Here is a 22,647-nt window from a genome sequence, read left to right on the forward strand (position 1 = left end):
CCCCCTCGCATGGCTGACATGGTGGTGGTGCGTCAGCGTACAATCTGCTCTCTTTTGTATAGTAGGTGACTTCAGAACCCCCAATCAACAGTGGATTTTCCGCCTTCCCCCATAATTAGAGCTAGAGCTATTTACTGTAAAAGCTAGAGCCATCGCAGATCACTAGCGATCCGAGGGTTTACATGTCTACAGACAGAGACATCAAGGAACCATAATGCACTGTGCAATGAAAAAAAGTCCATGTACCAATTTTTTGTTAAACACTTTATAGCCTCAAACGCCGTTTCTTATCCAATCCCTTCGCCGATCCTGGAATATGCCAGTAGATACAGCAAGATTCATATCGAGCATACTAGAATCATGACTCCGTTGTCTCCTCTAGTAGCGATTGTAACCACCGCCACCACCACCACCACCACCACCGCGGTGACCGCCATAGTTATCACGGTTTTGGCCTCGGGACCGGCCTCCACGATAACCCCCATTGCCTCCTCCACCTCTACCGCGATCCTGGTAGCCACCATGATATCCTTGTTGCCCTTGATTTCCTTGGTATCCCTGGTACCCTTGGTAGCCTCCCTGATTGTATCCTTGGTGGCCTTGATATTGACCGGGGGCCTGGTGCGGGGGGTATTGATGGGACATTCCGCCACGAGGAGGTCCAGGTGGCCCTCTGGAGTAGTCACCAGCCCCAGGGACAGGAGGAACCCACCCAGAGGGCATCGACGGCATACCGCCTGGAGGTGCAGGCATGAAACGCGGATCAAGATGCGCCGCAAATGGATTCGGCCGATCTGATGAGTAGTCGATATGTCCACCCCGTCCGCGACCATTGAGCGGTGCGCCACCGTATGACCGTCCTGAATTTTGAGCACGGCCCTTGACCGCACGAACGTCAGCGGAGTTCAGCATCGGGGTCGCAAACTTCACGCCGCGAAGAAGCATGGACTTGTGGACGTGGGAAGACTTGGGGATTTTATAGTTGACACTGAGAAAACTGTTAGTAAAGAAGAAATTCGCTGTAAACAACTAGCCAATCATCTTACGTGAGAGAGTGATCGTCATCTAGACTCGGCATGCCATACTCCTGCAGGGGTGAGACGAGAGAGCCATGAGGGATATATGTATCGTTGCGCTCAGCTAAGCCAGCGAGGCCGTCGCTCACGCGCATGTTGAGCTTATACTCAGGTGGTCCAGGCTTCTTGGAATAGAAATTGCCTACGAGGTCGTGATAGAGAGGGTGCTGCTCTGACAGTAATAGCACTTCCTGACCGTGCATATTGCGGCTTCGTTCTTCATCCGTCAAAAGAGGATACACTTTTTCCATCGCAGCTAGAAGGCGCTTCTCGTCAATGAAGGGAAGGAGAATCACACCCTGCCAGGCAAATTTCTTGCCATTCAGATCCAAAGCGAAATCCTCTGGATAAAAGTCAATGATCTCACTTTCCGGGTTGCTCATGAGATCATGGAAGACTTTGGGTAGTGCGTGGTTCGATGATGCTGGCAAGACTCCCATCAACTGCTCATAGGGCCTGAATGGCTTGCCCTTGTCAAATTCAATGACCATGTCCTCAATGTCGACAAAGTCGGCAGCGAACGGAGCATAGTGGTATGGGTAGTACCAGTCCCACGAAGGACAGCCCTGGAAGTAATAGAGGAGGACCCAAGCAAGACCTTCGGCGTACGCACGCGCAACCTTGTGACGGAACTCATGATCCTGGGGATCAACACCGAACTTTTGCTCGTAGTACCGATCAGCATATCCTGGCTCCCAGAGCTTGACGGTGTCTGGTGGCATTTCATCATCCTTGGGCTTCGGGGGAGGCACAGCAGGTGAATCTCTACCAGGAGTTCCAGCATCCTCTGTCTCCTGTTCAGTTGCCTCCGTCGATTCATCAGCCTTTCTCTTCCCGAGAACGGAGGGAGATGTCGGCTCAGGGGCCTCTCCCTCATTCTCCGCAGTGGCAGGGACTTCCTCGGCTGCTGGCTGACTTGGGCCGGCCTTCATAAGCTTGCTCTTCAAAACAGCGGCAGCGCTCTTGTTTTCCATGTTGGCGCGATATATGGCTCCACGGTTGATAATCATGTTGTGAGTCAGCTCCTTGTCCTCTTTCGTCAAGTGTGCACGGGAGGGCGTGATGAGCTCCAGGCCGGCAGTCGGGTCTGGGTCGGGTTCCCCCTTGGAGCGGTTCTGTTTAGCATCATAGACAGGAGAACTACGTCTTCGCTTGCTAGCACGCTCTTCATTCCGAGCCTGATCTTGCTCCTTGCGTCTCTTCTCATTCGCCGCTCTTCTTTCTTCCGCCTGTCGTCGGCGCCGGAAGATGGCGTCCTCTTGCTTAGCCAGACCTTGCAAAATCAGCTGAGCCCGTTTGAGATCAACGTGGCCGTCCTGGGTCAGATATCCGCCCATAGACGGAATGTTGTCACGCCAGATGGCAATCAGGGTATCGATGCCATTTTCACGGATGTCTAATGAAGGCAAATGAGGCAGGAAATCGTTACCAACGAAGAAACACATAAACACCCAGTCATCCAGTGCCCGTTCAAGATCAAATGGGAATGGTTGCTGAGCAACCTGGAGCTCGACAGCCAGATATTCTCGAAGGACAGAGACATGAAGCCAGATGAATGGCTTCAGCGGAGAAGCATGTTGCTTCTCATCAAACTCTCCACTCTTCTCCTTCGCTTTACCCGTGCATTCCTCGGCCTTGTGCCCAGGTTGACCACAGAGCCTGCAAGTCCGAGGCTTCGACTCCTGGAAGAAGACATCCTCACGAAGAACCCGGAAGTGGGGCTCGTGAGTAGCGAGACCCAGCATGATCAAATCCGCATCAAGACCGTAAATGACGTGGCGGGTGTTGGGATCGTGTTCTGGAGAGGCTCGTTGAGAACGCACGAACTCCATGATCTTGTGCTCTCCCTCTCCAGGAACTGTCGCGTCCGAGATAATGATCTTCATCTTCTCCCATGCCGGATCAGTGTTAAGCTTGTAAGCAATCCAATAGCGCAGTGAGGCAGCGAGAATGTCCATGAAAGGGGTTCCAGGAGTGATCACGTTGCTGTCCCACGTCTTCTGGATGACCTCTTCTCTAATAGCGGCATCACCGGTCTTCTTGCTTTGTTGCTTGTCGAGTAGTTTCTGGAGCTCCTCCTTCTTCTCATCATTTTCACGGGCCTCTTGAGCGGAGCGGAAACGACGTGCGCGCTGCTGGTTCATCTTGGCTCTTGGTGCAACACCATCTGTTTGTCACATGGAACTCGTTAGCATGAACGTCCAAAATGAGGTTTGCCACAAGCGAGTAAATTTCGGAACAAAACAGATCTATGGAATTCACACATACCAATAGCAATCATGAGTAGTTTTCGGGGACGGACCATGTTGACAACGCGGTCGGTGTACTTGAAGATTTCCAGCATCATCTCCTGCTCGTTGGCTGGTGGGGGCTTTCCCTCTGGATGGGTACATGGGTGCACAATGCCGTTCATGTCCAGGTAAAGGTTGTCCATCTCCTCGCCGTTCGGGTTGGGGCGCGTGGTGTCGACCGGGATTTCCTCTCCATTCACTTCCTGAGGCAGTTCCTCAATCACCGGAGAGATGATCTTCGGGTATTTGTTGGAAAGCCATCGGAAGAGCGCGGGGACACCCATATCAGCTATGCGACAAGCGCTTGTCTGTCAGGTTTTGTAGAAATTGTCGCGACGCTCGAATGCGTCTGGCAGCGAACGGGGAAACGTGGTTCGCGCAGTGTCTGCCCTCGAGCTTTCAGAAACCCTTCGTTAGGATTTCAGATGTATGCCCCGTCCACACCGAGCCCAACTCAAAGAAATAAATGCAACTGCGTATGAATTTGCGGCGCAGGAAATGGGTGAGCAAAGACAAAGCCGGAAGTCTCTGTGACTCGAGGCAATAATTGGACTTGTCCCCGGGCGGTCGGGTGTTCTGCGCTTCCGGCGAGGATCGGCCTTTAGCCCCCTTTGGCCATTTGGGAAGGCCAGCTTTACTGCAATCAGCTTTGCAACCAGCTACCTTCCGGGTTCCCCCACAAACACTTCCTGCCGGACCTTGACCTTCCTTCGATGCCTGCTGATTCATGCGCCCACGGTCGGCAGTGACCATGAAATTGCGACTCCGCTGCGATGTTCCGAATCCTTGAATCCCAAGCTCCGGCCAAACAAACGGCCACGGACACAATCGATGTTTTGAGCAGTAGGTTGCAGAGCGCAACCTTGTTGGAAGATCGGCGTGCAGCGATCCAGGGTCTGAGGAGCTTTGCGAAGCTTTATCCTGCATCGGTAGCCTCGGGGGTCTCCGATCGCTGATCGGCTGCCTGCACAATGATCGGGAAGATGTGGACACCATCAAAGTGGTCCTCGAGACCCTGTTGATGCTGTTTACACCGGAGGAGACAAGTGTGGGTGACCCTAGTGGCAGAGGTCTTGAGAACAGTAGACGCTGATAGCTCCTGCAGCCCGAAGCGTCAGATGAGATTGCACTTTGGCTGGCAGATGAATTCACGCAGGTAGGCTCCTCTCGCCAATCAACACTTGACTGGACTAACAGTATCTTAGCGTCAGGACAATATTACTACTCTGCTGGATTTACTCGAGGCTCGAGACTTCTATTCACGCCTGTACTCTCTCCAATTGATGTCCCACATCTGCAGTGCTAGACCAGAACGAACCCAAGAGTGCATCTTTACCGCGCCATTGGGTATCTCAAGGCTGGTGAATGTGCTTACAGATACCAGAGAACCCGTGAGAAATGGTATGGCGTCCGTATCCTGGAACCGTTTTCTTTCTATTGCCTTCGTTGACAAATTATCTACTTTCTTTAGAGGCTCTCGTTCTGCTTATCGCCCTCACGCCCTCTTCGGAAGAGCTGCAGAAGCTCATTGCATTCGAGAACGCCTTTGAAATCATATTCTCTCTTATCGAAGCGGAAGGCGCCCTGACCCTTGGCACCGAGGTGGTCGAAGACTGTCTCACTTTACTCGCCCATCTCCTGAAGTTCAACGTTTCGAATCAGTCGTTCTTTCGCGAGACTGGCTGCGTGAAGAAGGTGACGAAACTTCTCCACGAATGCCAGCTAGAGCCAGCTCAAGATGAAGACGCTCCCCCGCAATGGACCCTCGTTCACAGAGACAAGAACGTCTGGGGTCTTCTCGCCATCATCCAATTGTTCCTAATTCGTGGTGGCGTGGGGACACCCATGAACCAAACAGCTTTCTGGCAAAACGGAGCGACGGAGCAGGTTCTCAGCATAGCTTTCGGCCAGAAGTTCAGCGTCAACGTCACGTCCAAGGCCTTGGCAACCTGTGCTGATCTGATTCGTGGGAACTCACCATTGCAGGAGAGCTTCGGAGATATTGAAGTCTTATGGGGCTCCCAAGCACCAAAGGATAAGACTGCCAATGGCCATGCGGAGGAACCAGAGCGCATCAATGTCATTGAGGCATTCTTGAAGCTCAGCCTGCAGCCTTCTCCTAATAGTATGCTGGATGCACGTCTCGCCGCTTGTGAATGTATGAAGGCCTTCTTTGCCCATCACCCTGGAATTCGTATGCATGTACTCAGGCGTGCTATCGAAGGCCATGTCAGCGGACAAGATAGAATTCCAAACATTCTATCCGTTCTTCTCATAGCACCAGATGCGAGAGGCAATGCCGATCCCTATCAAGTCTGGATGGCCTCTGTTTTGTTGTTCCATCTGGTTTTCGACGATGCCGAGGCGAAAGCCACTGCTATGCAGGTTACAGAGGGTGATGCCGAAAGTGGTGAAGAGGTTGTCACCAGTGTCCAGTCCGTGGTTGGCAACTTGATCACTGGCGTGCAACGTGGTGACGATGAAAGAATTACCGTGGGTTATCTCATGTTACTCTGTGGCTGGCTTTTCGAGGATCCAGATGTTGTGAATGACCTTCTCGTCGAGGGCAGCAGCATCCAGACACTCTTGCAGGAGATCAAGCACCAAAGATCTCCTAGCAAGCTGATACCTGGTCTTTGCACAGTCTTGTTAGGAATCATTTACGAATTCTCGACCAAGGATTCCCCTATCCCACGAGTGACATTACACAAACTGCTGATCGAGCAGCTCGGAAGGGAACAATACATTGACAAGATTACAAAGCTGCGAGAATGCCCCTTGGTTCGCGACTTTGAGGTCCTGCCCCAGACCGCCGCGGGGCAAATTGATGGATTACCTGAGGTCTTCTTCGACCGCTCATTTGTGGAGTTCCTCAAGGATAATTTCAGCCGCTTGATTCGAGCCATCGACCGGGAGCCAGGCTTTGAGGTCTCTGTTGTCGCCAATGGTGTTGAAAAGGGTGTTTCGCGAGACCTTGTAGACTCCCTGCGCGCAGAATTGGAAGACCGAAGCCAATCAATCCAAAAATTGGAATCGGATCTTGTCACTCTTCAACGAAAACTTGACCAAGAACACCTGGATCACCGGAAGACGAAAGAGTCAGGGTCTTTTGAACTATCCAAGGCCCAACAGGCACACCAGTCTCTTCAGTCGTCACATGGACAGGAACTGCATAAGCTTGAAGAGCAGCATCAACATTCCAAGAACGAGCTTCTGAAACAACATGGCGAGCAACTTCGTGCCATTGATAACCAACTCAAGCAGGCCTCGGCTGAATATGAGCGAAAGAGCACGAAAGTGCAGGATCATCATAAGCAAGAAGTCGCTAGCATGCAGAAGACCATTCGTGGGCTTGAGTCAGAGCTGTCGAAGGCTCGGGAACAGCACGCTGCTGAAGCTGCTGCCTTGAAAAGGACAATTCAGGAGTTGGAGTCCGCCATCAGCCAGTCAAAGAAGTCCAACGCAGGTCAAGTCGCAGATCTCCAGCAAAAGCTCCGAAATCTGGAATCCACCCTTGCTTCCACCAAGAGCCAATACGAGTCTGAAATCACTGGTTTCAAATCCAGGATTGGATCTTTGGAATCGAACCTGGCTGGTGTTAGGGGACAGCATGAGGCTGAGGCTGCTGATCTCAAGAAATCTCTTGCGGCCGCCAAGTCCGACCTTCATAGTGTTCAAGAGAGATCTACCAAGGAGATTGAGACTATTAAGAAGAATTTCTCGTCTAAGATGTCTGCGCTGGAAACTCGCGCTGCAGATGCCGAACGGAAGGCAAAGGAAGCTGAGTCGGTAGCGTTGGAGAAGTCAACGAAGGATATTCAAGCAGCCAATGAAGGTGCTTCATCCAAGATCACTGCATTGGAGACTCGCGCTGCTGAGGCTGAGCGTAAGGCGAAGGAAGCCGAGTCGCAGGCTCAGAGCGCAGCCGAAGCACTCAAGGATATCAAAGCCCAACTTGAAAAGGCTCAGACAGAGGCCAAGGATAAGGAAGAAGCTCGCCAGGCAACCCAAACTGAACTCGACGACTTGCTGATCGTCTTCGGAGATCTAGAGGCTAAGCGAACAGAGGACAAAGTACGTGACCACCTCTTGACCCTGTTATACGATGAACTATTACTAACAGTGTTTAGAAACGACTCAAGGATCTCGGTCAAGAAGTTTCCGAAGCCGAGGATGAGGATGATGACGAGGACGAAGATGATGAAGACGAAGAATAGCAGATTTATTGTTTTCCTGTCCGTATATAGCAGCGACGAACCCGCCCTTCTTTACTCTGCATCTATCTAGCGAGATTCAAAATTTCATGTATGACTCATTTCGAGGCATTTCTTCTATTTTGTCAACTTCAGACATCTGATCAATCAAAGCACCCGCAATATGATTTGTCGTCGTTATATTGCTGTCTTATAGTTCGCATTGCTGGTTGTAGAAGGCGGTGAGTTGGCGGAGGGGCAATGAGTCGCAGGACGCACTGGCAAAAAAATGTGTGGTGGGGGTGAGTCACTTCTCTCTTTATCTGTCCCCCGTACCCCTTGGAAAGCTGAAGTCGCCAACCAACTTCAAGCGCCATGTCTATCGATTTTCCCGCCGAGGAGGAGCTCATCCTCAAGCGGTGGAGGGAGATTGATGCCTTCCAGCGCCAGGTCGAGCTCTCTCGGGGCAAGAAGCCATACACTTTCTACGACGGCCCGCCCTTCGCTACCGGTCTCCCTCACTATGGCCACTTGCTGGCTTCTACAATCAAAGATATCATTCCCAGATACTGGGCTATGAAGGGTCATTATGTTGAGCGACGATTTGGTTGGGATACGCACGGTGTTCCTGTCGAATATGAGATCGACAAAAAGCTCGGCATGTCTGGTCTGGAGGCCGTCGAGAAGATCGGAATTGCGAAGTACAACGAGGAGTGCCGGGCCATTGTCATGCGTTTCGCCGCCGAATGGCGCCAGACTATTGAACGCCTGGGTCGTTGGATCGATTTTGACAATGACTACAAGGTATGTCTTGTATCCGAATGGTGTCGCGTGATTCCAGAAGGCTATATCACTAACGTCTAACTTCCAATTGGCAATTAGACAATGAACACTAGCTTCATGGAGTCTGTCTGGTATGATTATCTAAAACTTGTTCGCTTATATTGCTAGACGAAATTGTTAACATCTTTTGTGGAGGTGGGTTTTCAAGCAGCTGTTCGACAAGGGCCTTGTCTACCGGGGCTACCGTGTCATGCCGTACTCGACCGCCCTCAACACTCCCCTCAGTAACTTTGAGGCCCAGCAAAACTACAAGGATGTCCAGGATCCCGCTGTCGTCGTCACTTTCCCCCTATTGGATGACCCTGAGACCTGCTTGCTTGCATGGACTACCACACCCTGGACCCTTCCCTCCCACACCGGTCTTTGTGCTCACCCCGACTTCGAGTACGTGAAGATCTATGATGAGGCCACGAAGAAGAACTACATCCTTTTGGAGTCTTTGCTCCGCACCATCTATAAGGACCCTAAGAAGGCCAAGTTCAAGATTGTCGATCGCCTTAAGGGTTCCGACATGCTCGGATGGAAGTATGAGCCTCTCTTTGACTATTACTACGAGGAGTTCAAGGATTATGGCTTCTGCGTAATGAATGATGGCTACGTTACCGCTGAGGATGGTGTGGGTATTGTCCACCAAGCCCCTGCTTTCGGTGAGGACGATTACCAGGTCGCCGTCAACCACGGTGTCATCAACGAGACCCGTACCCCTCCCAACCCTGTCGACCCCCAGGGATGCTTCACCAAGGAAGTTCGGGACTTTGTTGGACAGCACGTGAAGGAGGCCGATAAGGCCATTATTAAACATCTAAAAGGAACTGGTCGCATCCTTGTCGACAGCCAGATCACTCACAGTTATCCCTTCTGTTGGCGATCTGACACTCCCCTCATTTACCGTGCAGTGCCTTCATGGTTCGTGAAGATCACTCCCATCATTCCTCAGATGCTGGAAGGCATTGAGGAGTCCCACTGGGTTCCATCGTTCGTCAAAGAAAAGCGATTTGCCAGCTGGATCAAGAACGCTCGTGATTGGAACATTTCGCGGAATCGTTTCTGGGGAACTCCCCTCCCTTTGTGGGTCAGCGACGACTTCAGCGAAGTTGTCGCCGTTGGCAGCGTTGAGGAACTTAAGGAGCTGAGTGGCTACACCGGTGAACTCACCGATCTTCACCGTGACAAGGTAGACCACATTACCATCCCCAGCAAGCAGGGTAAGGGTGAACTCCGTCGTGTGAGCGAGGTGTTCGATTGTTGGTTTGAGTCTGGCAGCATGCCTTATGCCTCCCAGCACTACCCCTTCGAGAACAAGGACCACTTCGAGAACAGCTTTCCTGGTGACTTTATCGCAGAGGGTCTCGACCAGACCCGTGGATGGTTCTACACTTTGACCGTCCTCGGCACTCACTTGTTTGGCAAGCTTCCTTTCAAGAACTGCGTCGTCAATGGTATCGTCCTTGCTGAAGATGGTAAGAAGATGTCCAAACGTCTTAAGAACTACCCGGACCCTTCACTCATTATGGACCGCTACGGCTCGGACGCTCTGCGTCTTTACCTGATCAACTCCCCCGTTGTTCGTGCCGAGCCCCTCCGTTTCAAGGAGGGGGTGTCAAGGAGATCGTCAGCAAGGTTCTCCTGCCGCTGTGGAACAGTTACAAGTTCTTCGAGGGTCAAGTTGCTCTCTTGAAGAAGGCCTCCGATGTCGACTTCATGTTTGACCCCAAGGCCGAGACCACCAACACCAATGTCATGGATCGTTGGATCTTGGCCAGCTGCCAAAGTCTTCTGATCTTCGTTAACCAGGAGATGGCTGGTTATCGTCTGTACACAGTTGTGCCTCGCCTGCTCGGTCTGATTGAGAACACTACCAACTGGTACATCCGATTCAATCGTAAGCGCCTGAAGGGTGAGAACGGTGTTGATGACACCTTGCATGCTCTGAACACTCTTTTCGAGGTTCTCTATACCCTTGTTCGGGGCCTTGCTCCATTCACTCCCTTCCTCACCGATAACATTTACCAGCGCCTTCTCCCGCATATCCCCGAGTCCCTTCGTGCTGAAGATAGCCGCAGTGTTCACTTCCTGGCATTCCCTGAGCCGCGTGAGGAGCTCTTCGATGACGTTGTGGAGCGCAGAGTTGCCCGCATGCAGAAGGTCATCGAGCTTGGCCGTATCTCTCGTGAGCGTAAATCCATTGCTCTGAAGACCCCCCTGAAGAGTCTGGTTGTTATCCACCAGGACCAGCAATATCTGGATGATGTCAAGTCGCTCGAGGGCTACATTATTGAGGAGCTCAACGTGCTCGACCTTGTTCTCTCCACCGATGAGGCCAAGTACAATGTCCAATACAGTGTCAATGCCGACTGGCCGACCCTGGGCAAGAAGCTCAAGAAGGATGTGCAAAAGGTCAAGAAGGCCCTGCCTTCTCTGTCCAGCGATGATGTGAAGAAATATGTCGCTGACAAGAAGATCGTCGTTGACGGCATCGAGCTGGTTGAGGGTGACCTGGTCGTGAAGCGCGGTATCAAGGAAGATTCGGGCTCTTCAGGCATGGAGACCAACACCGACGCTGATGTCATGACCATTCTGGATGCCAACCTGTACCCCGAGCTGGCTCACCAGGGTATCGGTCGTGAGATTATCAACCGTCTCCAACGTCTCCGTAAGAAGGCCGGCCTTGTCGCAACGGACGAAGTTAAGATGGAGTATATCGTCCTTTCGGACCCCGAGAACATCGGTCTGGGCGAAGCCTTCAAATCCCAATCCCAAGCTATTGAGAAGGCTGTTCGTCGGCCTCTCGATGAGCGCACCCTGGTCGATGGCAAGACCCCTAGCGCTGATGAGGAGGGCACTATTGCTCAGGAGGACCAGGAAGTGCAGAACGCGACATTCTTGTTGCGTCTGGTCAAGCTGTAAAGCGTTCCATAGGGGTTAAGGTCCAAGAAAAAAAAAGATCACGTTATGTGTAGATAGACGTCTACCATCTATTTCATGAGGTTGCTGATCAATGAATTATATGTCCATGAGCTTTCGTCCATTTGGTGTAGTAGTATACAGGTTAAGAAAAGTTGAAGTAGAAGGAAAACACCCGAATCGTGTAAAAAATGGTTACGCCTGAAATGCCACAACTGCATGCAAAGATCTGAATGCATCAGGTCCTTTCTCCTCAGCCCTTCTTAGATGCGGCCTGGTTGACTTAGCTAGTGCGGGTGATTTTGAGATATTTTCTAAGACTTCACTTACCAGGAAACAATCCTTGAGTCGCATGAATTCCTTGACACACATGTCTTTGTGTACCGAGTTGTAGTCTGCAAGGACACATTTTCCATACGCCGCGGCCTAACTGCCATTTAGCTCTCATGACAATCCGATAATTGATCCACGACCCTGATACGTACCTCAGTAGAGCATTTGGCCGTAGCCTTGGCCACCTTTTCAATGGGACGAGTCCTGTTGGGCATGATGAAAATTTCAAAGGCTTGTAAATGGAGATGGTGTGAGACCAAGCTCTTGGAGGTTCAGCTCATTGAAGAATCGAGAATAGTTGATCCTATCCCATCGCAACTATCGGGTCATGCCAAGACTGCACAACCGGAATGTTACATAAGTGACACGTGACGTTGGAGCATGTTTCTGGCGCGACCACCAAAACAACCCGATTGGAACGTGGGCTACTGATTGATTGCGATTTGGGGCTTCCTTTTCTTCTTCAATTGCAGACTGATATCTGCGCATGTTTTGCGTCTCCAGCACTGCCTAATTTCGCGATGATTTTTTTGGTCCGTCGCCTGTATGATCCAGATGCGACAACCGCGCCTTAGCTCGCGATTTTTCGATGCCTCCGATATCCTCGCAGCGGCGCGCCTTGACCGAAGAGGCCTCATCGCTCTCCGATGACGGTAAGCAATTGGATACATGACCCTCTACCTGTGCATACTCGTCCTGACAAAATCTCGCCCTATAGATGTCGGTTTTCTCTACCAAGTTGTCAGTCGCGCCGAGGGGAAACCCGAGGTTGAGCGACTTCCATTCCGAGCGCTTTTCGCGGCATACGATGAGGTGATCAGTGAACATGGAGTTGACGCGGACCCGGGCCATGCATGCCTACGATTTCTCTTCAAAATGGGGAGCAAAGAGGTGCAGGGACCCTCGCTCTTCGACAAATTCGAGAGCGCGCTCCAGCAGATGGGAATCTTGATTGAATTTGGAGACGACGGCTCCACAGGTCTCAACGAAACGACACAAAACGAGCCTTCGGTCCTCGATGGAACGGCTAGCCACGCAGGTGTCGAGAACCATTATCCTATCACAAATGGAACCCCGATTACACCTCGAAGGCGTGCGTCGTTCAATACTACACTCGACATTGGAGAAGATGCCACTCAGAAAAGCTACGTCGAACGCCCAAGCTCACGCGCATCTATGTCTCGACTCGAGACCGGAAAGCCCGACTTCTCAAAGCTGAAGTTATCCCCGAGGCCCAAAGCTCAGGATCCACGGTCAAAATCTCCGGATCGCACGCAACTGATCGCGCAGTTTTTGGACGTTGGTCGCCGATTGATAAGTCGGTTTGAGGCTGCACAACATCGGAATAAGAGCGACGAGCAGGAAAAACCTCCATTGACGAATGGCATTGTTGCACGCTCAGCCGTTCACCATGATCGCTCAAAGCGAATGGCCGAGGGCGCGAAAACCCGTCGCTCGCCCTCAATAAGTTCATCGGACACATTCGAGTCCGGTGAATCACACTCCGAAGTGTCACAGGCGACAGGGCATGATTCTATTGGTAAAGAAAATGTTCCGCCGGAGATGCTCTACCGACCTCAACTTTCGGACTTGCTTCGAGACGCATCTACATTCAATATGTACCGACAACGAGCAAATTGCCGCCGGATATTGACGCAATGGTTGAAACAAGCCTTCCACGCGCGACATATTCGTGAGACCAGAGAGTCTGTCGCTATCAATCGTGACCGAAGCGCATTGCTCCGACAGGCATTTGAGCCGTGGCAAGCAATTATTCAGGACAAGCGTCATACAGCCAGGACGGAGCGTTTCTTTAAGCACCTCGAGGAACGTGCCAGTCGTGCCCGAGACTTGTATCTGATGACGAAAGCATTCACTCACTGGGCTCAACTCACATCGGAGGAGGTCGCCCGCACGTCTGCAGCTCGAAGACATGTGTTGAGTGTCAAATACTTTAATGCCTGGCGGGAGATCACTGCTGTCAACGAATTGAAAGCCCAGCGGTTTGCTTTGCAAAGACCGTTTAATAAGTGGCGCAAGAAAGCTGCTGATTTGAAAGCGGCAGAAGCCAAAGCAGTTACTGTTCATAAAGACAGTCTACGACATGCCTCTTATTGGCAGTGGTTCTGGTGCTTTTGCGATCGGCGTGCCCCCGAGTGGTACGAAAGTCAACTAAAGAGGCGGTCCTTGCTGTACTGGCTTCGGAACTTCCGTACCAATCGCGAGCGTGAGCAAGAGATTGTCCTCCACAACAGAAAAACGTCACTAGCTAGTGTGCTTCAGGCCTGGTCCCTGAAATCGAAGGCCATTGCTTCTGCGCAACAGAAAGCCGAAGGCTCTCAGCGTTACCACGCTCTCAAAGAGACATTTGACGAGTGGAAAATCCAAGCCAAGCTAGCTCCTGCTGCTAGCCAGGTGACCAAAATGGTGGACTGCAGAATTCTGCGAACTGCTCTCTCGAAATGGATTGGAAAAGCCCGTCTGGCTGAACAAGCAGTAGAGATGGACCGGATCCGAGTTGAGCGAAATGCCTGGGTATCATGGAATGATACACTGCGTTGTTTGGCTCTCCAAGCGCGAATTGATGAGCGATTGAAGATGGAAACTATGTATAAATGGGTCTTAATGGAAAGATTTCAGTTGATGCGCCGAATACGGGAGCAGCGCATCAAGCGCGAAGTGTTTTCCCGATTTGTGACGAACACTCGAGACACTTACACCCAACTCCTCTCCCACGCAGAGGTACATGAAGACCACTGGGCTGAAGAGCTAGTGCGCTCAAAATTCGCCATCTGGCGAGACCAACTGTTGCTTCAGCGGGAGCGTGAATATACCGCCTTCGAATTCTATGCTCCTCGCCTCGCACAAGAATCTATGATGGCGTGGAGATCTAAACATCAACAGATTGTGAAGATGGAGAGCTGGGCTCGTGATGCTGAATTTTACTTCCTCATGAAACGATCCTTGAAGAATTGGCATCAGGCCACGTTGGACTCTGCTAAACGACGGCGCAAGGATGCCTATTCGAAGATGCGGCGGAAGGTCAAGGTCAACATGGCTTCCAAAGCCCTTTCCACATGGGCATCCAAGACTCAGGTCATTACGAACATGGAACAACAAGCGGCAGAGCTTGACAAGCAGAAATTACTGAGTGACGTGGCTGATATTTTCAGTGGCTGGCATGCAAAGACTCTCAAAAGGGTGCAGGATTACCAGGAAGCTGATTTGCACTATTTCCGTCAGATTGCTTTTGACCAGTTGATCCAACTTTCGGAGACCTATGTGATTCGTCGTGAGATGGAAGACCAGGCCGACTCCGTGTACCGCAGACACGTCCTCTTCCATGCAGGTGCATCCCTTCGCAAGCTCAGCCTTCGAATATTCCAGATGAGGAGCACTGTTGAGACCGCGGAGGCGATGCGGGAAAGAACCTTGCGCAAGCATTCCAGGAATCTTTTCCGCCACTGGGTGGATAGCACTCACCTCAAGCTTGAAGCTCGTGATTCGCCGGGACCTGCCTTGACATCCACTCAACACTCGAGGTTCGGAGAAGTTGAGCGCCCCGGGTCTGCCCTATTCGACCCGTGGTATCAAAACCCCTCCGAGACTCCCTTTAAGATGACTGATTTCACGACGAATTCCACGGAGCCGGTCTCCGCAAGCCCTCTGGCCACACCAAACTATATGACCTCGCCGTCTAAGCGTGCTGCTCGGGCACGAGCACTCGCGCAGATGTCCACGACCCCTGCCACGCCCCTACACACACCATTTGCCAGTCGATTGCTACGCGCTGAAGCTTCAGCCCCTCGAACTGCGTCTTCCCGACGACCACAAACAGGTCGGAGAAGCTTTACAGGGACCAGCGTCCGATTTGTGGACGAAGAACTACCCGAATCTCCCACCGATGGCCGGCGGTCGGCCAATCGACGACCCTAACTTTGACCCCGGTATATGACCTTTTCTTCCCTTTTGACGCTGTCCGTGTCCTTGTGTGATTTTGTACATCAGCGATGACTAAATTCTGTTTTCTTTCTTTCGTCTTACCATGCATATGATCCGGCGCAGCATGTACAGGGACCTCGGGACTTGCAGGGCATTTCTTGACTTTGTCTAGGACGTGGGCGATACCACTATGTACTTTTGGACATGATTGAATGTGATGAATATTGTATGAAGCTTTATTAGTCTGGACAGAAGATCTGAAGTTGTCTGTAGTGTGCCGTGCAGGACCAAGGCCAAGGTATATATTCGTATGCAATGCGTGGTAGATCAAATCGATCAAGTGACCGCCATAGCCTTCTTATCAGCTGACGCCGGAGCTTACCCCAGAAAAGCTATTGAAAAGCTATTGAAAAGCTATTGAAAAGCTATCCAGGCCATAATTTGACATTTCCTTTGCAACTGATTGTCCCCAAGCGTCACTAGCTTATTTTGGCAGAACTTCAGGCACAGATACCTCAACGTGCAAGTTGTTGCTCAAAGCTCACGAGGGCCGGGCCGCGCAAAAGGCGAGCGGTGGTCGCACGGAAGTGGAGCGGGAAGCGTAATCGACCCTCATTAGACACTCACATCCCGCAATCCCCTGCGCTTAAACACCTGAACGCCGATCTCGGGAATTGATACTTCGTTCGTCATTCCTGCTATTCGTGACCTTCGAAGCCTCCTGTCTGCTAGTCCATCCGCAAATCTGGCGATGGTGTAACGCTCCAAGTGCAACGCCCACCCTGCAATCCACCCGCCTCTATGCGAGCGGTACTGCCTGGGAGACCCCCAGCGAAGCTCCAGTCGTTCAGCACTGCGCTGTGGGATGGGCTTCGCGTTATTGTAAGCTTTTTATCCTTGGGGCCTTGATACAGCTTGTCCACTGCACCAGAACATCTCGAATGCTAATGGTGGCCTTGCGCGCGTTGCTTGCAGGCGTACATCTCCGGCCACGCGCTCGTCATCCTCGGAGGTCCCCAAACGCTACTTCAAACGATCTATGTCGATGATACCGAAAAACTCGAGGCTGTAGCTTTTGACGAGGCTTCTGGAAAGATTGCTGTGTGCGGAGGGCCGGATATCTTCGTATACCAGCCGTATTGTATTCAGGGCCAGACGCTAAAGGTGTGTACTAGGCTTGCTACTTTGGAGCTTTCTCGACCACAAGACAAGGTCGCGGGCAGTTGGAAAGCAGAGTTCGCTGATATAAATTGATTCTGTAGTGGTCCCTTGCTTGTACGTTTCGCGCCAACGATGACGACGAGTCGATCTATACCCTGTCGTGGGGGTCGCCGAACGAGCTGCTAGTTGGTAACTCGCGAATCGCGCTCTGGATGCTGAATGACACCCCCCGCTTGGTGTGGAAACGAAAATTGGCGAATCCCGTCAAGTTAGCTCAGTTCTCCCCGGATGCAGCCTTGGTTGTGACAGTCGGACAGTACGACCGCTTGGTCAAGGTATGGAGACGACTTGCTTTTGGTGAAGATGAAGTACGATTTGAGGTCTCCTATCTTCCTCATCCCGATATAGTCACTGGGATACATTGGCGACTGCCATACCACCGGGAACAATCCGTCGACAACGTCCTATATACTTTATGTGCCGACAATAAGATCCGGGTGTGGGCTGTGACGGACCACCACGCTCTCTCGCCGTTGCAGTTATGGGCAGATATCGACATGGAGCTCTCGGTACAGCCCCGGGATGCCTCCAGTATGAATCAAGGACCGCCGAGAAGATATGGATTTTTCTTGGACGGCCGTGACTTTTGCAGTGCGACAGAGCGAGCCGTAGAGCGGAATACAGGCAATAAGGAAAACCATGCCTTGGAGCATATCATTGAAGTAGCCAAGCAGAGTCCGGAAATTTGTGTTGTCATTGATGGCCAGGGGCATATGTCTGCCTGGGCATTGGAAGACGTGGGCTCCAAGGTAAAAACGAAAATGAGCGTCTTCAATATCCTCCATGTGGAGGGACTGGAATTTCGATTCATGCCTGGGCTATCGGGCCCAGAGGACTATGCTCAAATCCGCGCGTTCCAAAGCAACACGACCGAAGACAAACTCAGTATTGTTGTGCATCACTTTGATGGTCGGATTGAGTGGTATGACTCGCAAGTGGATGTTCTTTTCGATCCCACTCCTCGCAAGAATCGGATCTCCCCGAGATCGTCTTGGTCTGGGCACACAGCACCGGTCAAAAAGATTGTTCGAAATGCTCTCGGTGACACACTCATTTCACGTACGGATGAGAATAAGGCCATGATCTGGAGGCAGAAGAGAAGGAAAAGTGGCTCGATGCTGCTGCATAAGAGCATACTTTTGTCCGATGAGCACATTCATCGGACCTGTCTTATTGAAGACAGTAGCCTCCTCGTCAACCTTCACCATAATGGGATCTCGCTGTGGGATTTCAACACTTATCACGCCAAGAGGATCGCACATTTGCCGTTCACTTTATCTAGCAAACCCCTATGTGTGCTTCCACTTCCCACCCCGGAAACACGTTCAAGGGTGGCCTATGTGGCAACCATTGGAGCTGATATGACTGGTATTGCCTGGGAAATCGAATGGAGTACGTCTCAAGACTGTCAGCTGCGGAAATTCTGCACGTTTGAGATGGGCCTGAAGGAAGACCTGGCCTACATCCTCCCTGTGGATCCCGCAGGACCGAAAGCCAAACATTCCGGATTCTTCGACACGTTTTCCCCCGACATTGCCCTTTCCTACACCCACAGTGGAGTTGTGCGAACCTGGACGGCAAAAGTCGACCAAATCAACGCCAAGGTCGAATGGCTGCTTAAGTCAACAGTCGATACGGGAATTTCGAGCCCATCGCTGGCGAGTGGCAGTACCATTCGCAAGGCAGCGTTAGTAGATGAGGATCGAACCCACTTGACGATCTGGGACACCAACAATGCCCAACTGGAATTTGAAGAGCATTTTGCCCAGCATGATATCATTCGAGACCTCGACTGGACTTCGACTCCCGACATGCAGTCCATTCTGGCCGTTGGGTTTCCCCACAAAGTTGTTCTTCTATCTCAGCTTCGCTATGATTACTTGGACGCTCAGCCCTCCTGGACTCAGATCCGAGAGATTTGGATCCAAGATCTCACCCCACATCCTATTGGCGACTCGTGCTGGCTCACAAATGGTCACCTGGTTATTGGTGCAGGCAACCAATTGTTTGTCTACGACAAGGAAATTGATATTGGTGACCGCCTCGTCTCTAGACTTCGTATCCCATCTCGGGGGCTATCGTCGGTAGATCTTTTCAACGTTGTCAGTCGCCTGAATGGTCCATTGCCAGTCTTCCATCCGCAGTTCCTCGCACAGTGCATCCTTTCCGGAAAGACCAGCTTAGTGCATTCTATATTGATCAACCTGCACAAGAAGCTGAAATTCTATACGGAAGGTGATGATCTGGACGGATTCTTGGAGATACCGCTCCAAGACTTCTACGAAGAAAGTGACGTCGCCCAGCAAGCGGCTTCTAAGGAGATGCGCTCTTCCTATACAGATGTGACCGTTCAAGAGGAGGAATCATCTGTTATCGATGAGAACACTGCAGCGGTTCTCAATGAGAATCTGGCGCGGATTGCCCTACCTCAAATCACCAGTCATGAACAGTTCCGCCTCGTTGATACTATCGAATGCGCCGCGACAGTAGAAAAGCACCGACGGTCAATGGATGATAATGCCGCGCGGTATCTCCTTTTCTTCCGACAGCATATGCTGAGGAGGAGTCAAGGTGTCGCGAACAAAGACACCGTTTCATGGAGAGAAATTGTCTGGGCTTTCCACAGCGGTAGCCAGGACATATTGACCGACCTTGTCTCTCGTCAGTTCAATGGCAAATTGACCTGGAAATCTGCCCGGGAGAGTGGAATGTTCATGTGGCTATCGGATTTAACAGCCCTGGTAAGTGTTTGCATTTGTTCGCAGTTGATCCTTACTAATTCCTATGCTAGAAAGCACAACTGGAAGTCGTTGCTCGGAATGAGTATGGAAAGACCGAGGAAAGAAACCCGATTGATTGCACTATTTACTACCTTGCCCTTGGAAAGAAAAACATTCTTCAAGGTCTATGGCGAATCGCTCACTGGCATCGCGAACAAGCCGTTACGCAACGTCTACTTGCAAATAACTTCAGTGAAGCAAGATGGAAGACGTCGGCCCTCAAGAACGCCTACGCTCTGCTTGGAAAGCGGCGATTCGGTAAGTATTTCTCTGTAATACGTTTGATAGCTATTACGCCTTCTAACAAGTCCAAGAATATGCCGCTTCATTCTTTTTGCTTGCGGATCACCTTCGTGATGCCACAAATGTGATCTCCAACCAGATAGGAGATCTCCAGCTTGCGATTGCGGTTGCACGAGCCTACGAGGGAGACAATGGCCCTGTACTACGCGAAATTTTGGAAGAAAGGGTTCTTCCTGAAGCAGCCTCAGAAGGCAATCGATGGATGGCTTCTTGGGCTTTCTGGATGCTGGGACGACGGGATATGGCTGTGCGGTCCCTTATTGTAAGTCACATCCCAATCACTCGAATAGCACCAGTACTAACACAGTAGCAGTCACCGATCGAAACACTACTATCACCAACGCCCGCCTCTCCAGGAAGCCCCGGGCGAGTCACACTTCAGGCCAAGTCGTATCTCTCCAACGACCCCGCCCTGGTCGTCCTTTACCAACAACTACGTGAGAAAACTCTTCAAACTCTCAAAGGAGCCTCACAAGTCCGCCCACGAGAAGAATGGGAATTCCTTCTTCGCAACGCCCGCCTCTACGACCGAATGGGTTGCGATCTCCTCGCTTTGGATCTAGTACGACGCTGGGAATTCCTCGGCGCGCCTCCTGCACCTAGAAAATTACAGACACAGCCTGCCCTCGACTTCCACGACGGCAGTGTTGACTATCGAAAACTACTTCGCCGGCGAAGTAGTCTCGTTGTCGCTGATCTACCGGTCCGTCTCGCAGAGGCAAAGGCCTCAATTGATGCCAAAGATACTTCTGCTGTGGAGGATGGCGACAAACAGCCGAAGCCGAAACCGCCTCCGACAATGTTCCACGAACCTGATGCCAATTCGTTGTTGGATAGCTTTGGTTTCTAAGTGGAGCAAAGGTGTTACGATTCTTTGTTTTCTCAGCGTGTTATCTGGATTACACGCGTATTTGATAGAGCGACTGAGCATCAAGGCAGTTTTTTTTCACCTTACAGAATTTGAACTTGGTTCATTGGTTTTTGACAACATTTAAACCCGTTTACTTTGTGAGAAACAGTAATTGAACATAAGTCACCATAAAGTCATGTCATTTTAGATTGAATTATATACGACAACTATATATTCTCAATGAGCCATGGGCATCAAAAGCGCTTACAAAACAGATCCATCAGCAATCTCCCCTCAGTACCATCGAGCTACACGATTGCGCAGAACAGACAGTTTTCTCCTCGTCAGAGTCCGATTCCCCGAAACCGTCCAATTACCATGTTGCAAAGTCCCATTACCATGTTGCAAAGTCACATTCAACGCAGGTTGCGTCCCATTATGCTTGCCAGTGACCATACTCGCCGACTGGTTCTTAATCTTCTCCATGATCGCATGAACAATCTTCTCACTTTCAGCATGGCCGTCATTATTCACGCGCACTTCCTCCTCAGGCTTGCGTCCTGCGTACTCAGTCTGAGCCTTGGACCAGGAGAAGGCATTCGAGCCGGGCGTCTGCACATTCGCAGCACTCTCTGCGCTCTCGATTTTGGTAGTATCTTCAATACGCGGGATATCCTGCGCTTGATCCTGCAGCGACTCTTCATTCTTATCGTCGCAGACAAGTTGTATCCAGACTTCGCTGTACGCCGCGAAAGAACGCGGCTCGCATTGGCTCACTTCGACACCGTTGCGAAGTTCCTTGCTGATCAGGGGTGGATCAATGCACTCTGGTACCTCGTGCACGGTGATGTTGCAACTAGGTCCGTTCTCGGGTGGGTAGGGGTGGCCTGCATCTTGGGAGAGAAGCTCGGCGTCTACTGAGACTGCGCTGACGAGGTTGTGTTCGTAAGAGGGGACGCCAATGTTGGCGCATATGCCCGTGGTTATTACTTGGGAGGGGGCGGTTTCTTCGTAGTTCTCGTATGTGTCGAGGTTGGAGAAGGGCTCGCCGGGGCAGTTTGGGTAGAAATGTGTCCAAACGCGAGCTGTGATGCTGGCGTGGATGGGTGTTGAGAGGAGGATGATGGTTGTGAGAGTGGAATGCATGGCTGCGGATCTCGAGATCAGTTTTGTAATGTAGAGATCGAGAATTGCAGATTTATGGTGATGAGGAGGTGAGCTTCGATGATCGACACCGTGGACAGGATTGCCTCCTTATATGCGCTTTCTCATCCCTCTACGTTGAGACTACGGGTATTGGGATGGCGGGGAAGAATGACTGGAATGACGATGATATTGACATGAAACGCGGTTAACACGTCCCCCGACCATCGTGAATAGTCAAAAATACGTTCAGCGTCATACTTGGTGGCGGGAGTGTGTGAAGAGCCCAGGGCAGGGACCAGTGGCAGTCGAGATCGCACATTCCAGTTCCCAAAATGGAAATCCGGGGCCGATCCAGGACCGTGTGGAAGCCATGATTACCTCAATGAGGTATGTAAGCGCGTCTTGAACATTCCAGAGCATGGCGGTTGGCCTCTCAAATGACTTTGTGCCTGCTGGATCGGCGGCTGGTGGTGTCAGTCGCCGGGTGGATCCTGCTTGGGAGATTGACGAAATTGACGGGCTAAAAATATCATTCGTCCAAGTTATTCTAGCAGATCCTTCATTGATTGGTGCGGAGTTGAGCTTGTATGAAGTTCAATTGCTTCGATCATCACTCTAACCAATGGCAAGGAAATACAAGAATTGCGAGATACATGACATTTGGACGCTCGCGAAGTAGTGAGGCATACGTAGCTGGGACCTAGACCCAGACGTGGCGTCCAATCCGTGAAATCTTGAATTGCCGTATGCAGACCCACAGAGCTT

The 22,647-nt window shown here is 51.3% G+C and overlaps 7 protein-coding genes across 7 annotated transcripts; 4 read left to right on the forward strand and 3 right to left on the reverse strand.

Moving 5' to 3' along the window:
• Positions 1-378: 378 nt before the first annotated feature.
• Positions 379-3,651, reverse strand: rat1 (5'-3' exoribonculease Dhp1; the record flags this gene model as incomplete). The annotated part of the gene is made up of 3 exons (XM_056910428.1): positions 379-988; positions 1,047-3,243; positions 3,345-3,651. 3 exons carry the CDS (start codon positions 3,649-3,651, stop codon positions 379-381), a joined length of 3,114 nt encoding a protein of 1,037 aa, XP_056766132.1.
• A 489-nt stretch (positions 3,652-4,140) lies between these two features.
• N7458_007047 (uncharacterized protein) lies at positions 4,141-7,584 on the forward strand (the record flags this gene model as incomplete). The annotated part of the gene is made up of 6 exons (XM_056910429.1): positions 4,141-4,210; positions 4,261-4,415; positions 4,473-4,523; positions 4,573-4,768; positions 4,839-7,441; positions 7,498-7,584. The coding sequence occupies 6 exons, from the start codon at positions 4,141-4,143 to the stop codon at positions 7,582-7,584; spliced, it is 3,162 nt and encodes a 1,053-aa protein (XP_056766133.1).
• A 351-nt stretch (positions 7,585-7,935) lies between these two features.
• Positions 7,936-11,310, forward strand: N7458_007048 (isoleucine--tRNA ligase ILS1; the record flags this gene model as incomplete). The annotated part of the gene is made up of 4 exons (XM_056910430.1): positions 7,936-8,364; positions 8,443-8,474; positions 8,539-10,000; positions 10,054-11,310. The coding sequence occupies 4 exons, from the start codon at positions 7,936-7,938 to the stop codon at positions 11,308-11,310; spliced, it is 3,180 nt and encodes a 1,059-aa protein (XP_056766134.1).
• A 250-nt stretch (positions 11,311-11,560) lies between these two features.
• On the reverse strand, positions 11,561-11,855 carry N7458_007049 (uncharacterized protein; the record flags this gene model as incomplete). Its single annotated transcript, XM_056910431.1, has 3 exons — positions 11,561-11,581; positions 11,638-11,733; positions 11,793-11,855. The coding sequence occupies 3 exons, from the start codon at positions 11,853-11,855 to the stop codon at positions 11,561-11,563; spliced, it is 180 nt and encodes a 59-aa protein (XP_056766135.1).
• Positions 11,856-12,229: 374 nt separating this feature from the next.
• N7458_007050 (Sfi1 family protein) lies at positions 12,230-15,576 on the forward strand (the record flags this gene model as incomplete). The annotated part of the gene is made up of 2 exons (XM_056910432.1): positions 12,230-12,293; positions 12,359-15,576. 2 exons carry the CDS (start codon positions 12,230-12,232, stop codon positions 15,574-15,576), a joined length of 3,282 nt encoding a protein of 1,093 aa, XP_056766136.1.
• An 807-nt stretch (positions 15,577-16,383) lies between these two features.
• Positions 16,384-20,736, forward strand: N7458_007051 (uncharacterized protein; the record flags this gene model as incomplete). Its single annotated transcript, XM_056910433.1, has 6 exons — positions 16,384-16,464; positions 16,558-16,746; positions 16,845-19,544; positions 19,595-19,841; positions 19,898-20,148; positions 20,200-20,736. 6 exons carry the CDS (start codon positions 16,384-16,386, stop codon positions 20,734-20,736), a joined length of 4,005 nt encoding a protein of 1,334 aa, XP_056766137.1.
• A 294-nt stretch (positions 20,737-21,030) lies between these two features.
• Positions 21,031-21,882, reverse strand: N7458_007052 (uncharacterized protein; the record flags this gene model as incomplete). The annotated part of the gene is made up of 1 exon (XM_056910434.1): positions 21,031-21,882. One exon carries the CDS (start codon positions 21,880-21,882, stop codon positions 21,031-21,033), a length of 852 nt encoding a protein of 283 aa, XP_056766138.1.
• Positions 21,883-22,647: the final 765 nt, after the last annotated feature.

Source organism: Penicillium daleae (assembly GCF_028827525.1).
Source record: "Penicillium daleae strain IBT 16125 chromosome Unknown utg000006l_segment0_segment0, whole genome shotgun sequence".
Classification (NCBI taxonomy): Eukaryota; Fungi; Ascomycota; class Eurotiomycetes; order Eurotiales; family Aspergillaceae; genus Penicillium; species Penicillium daleae.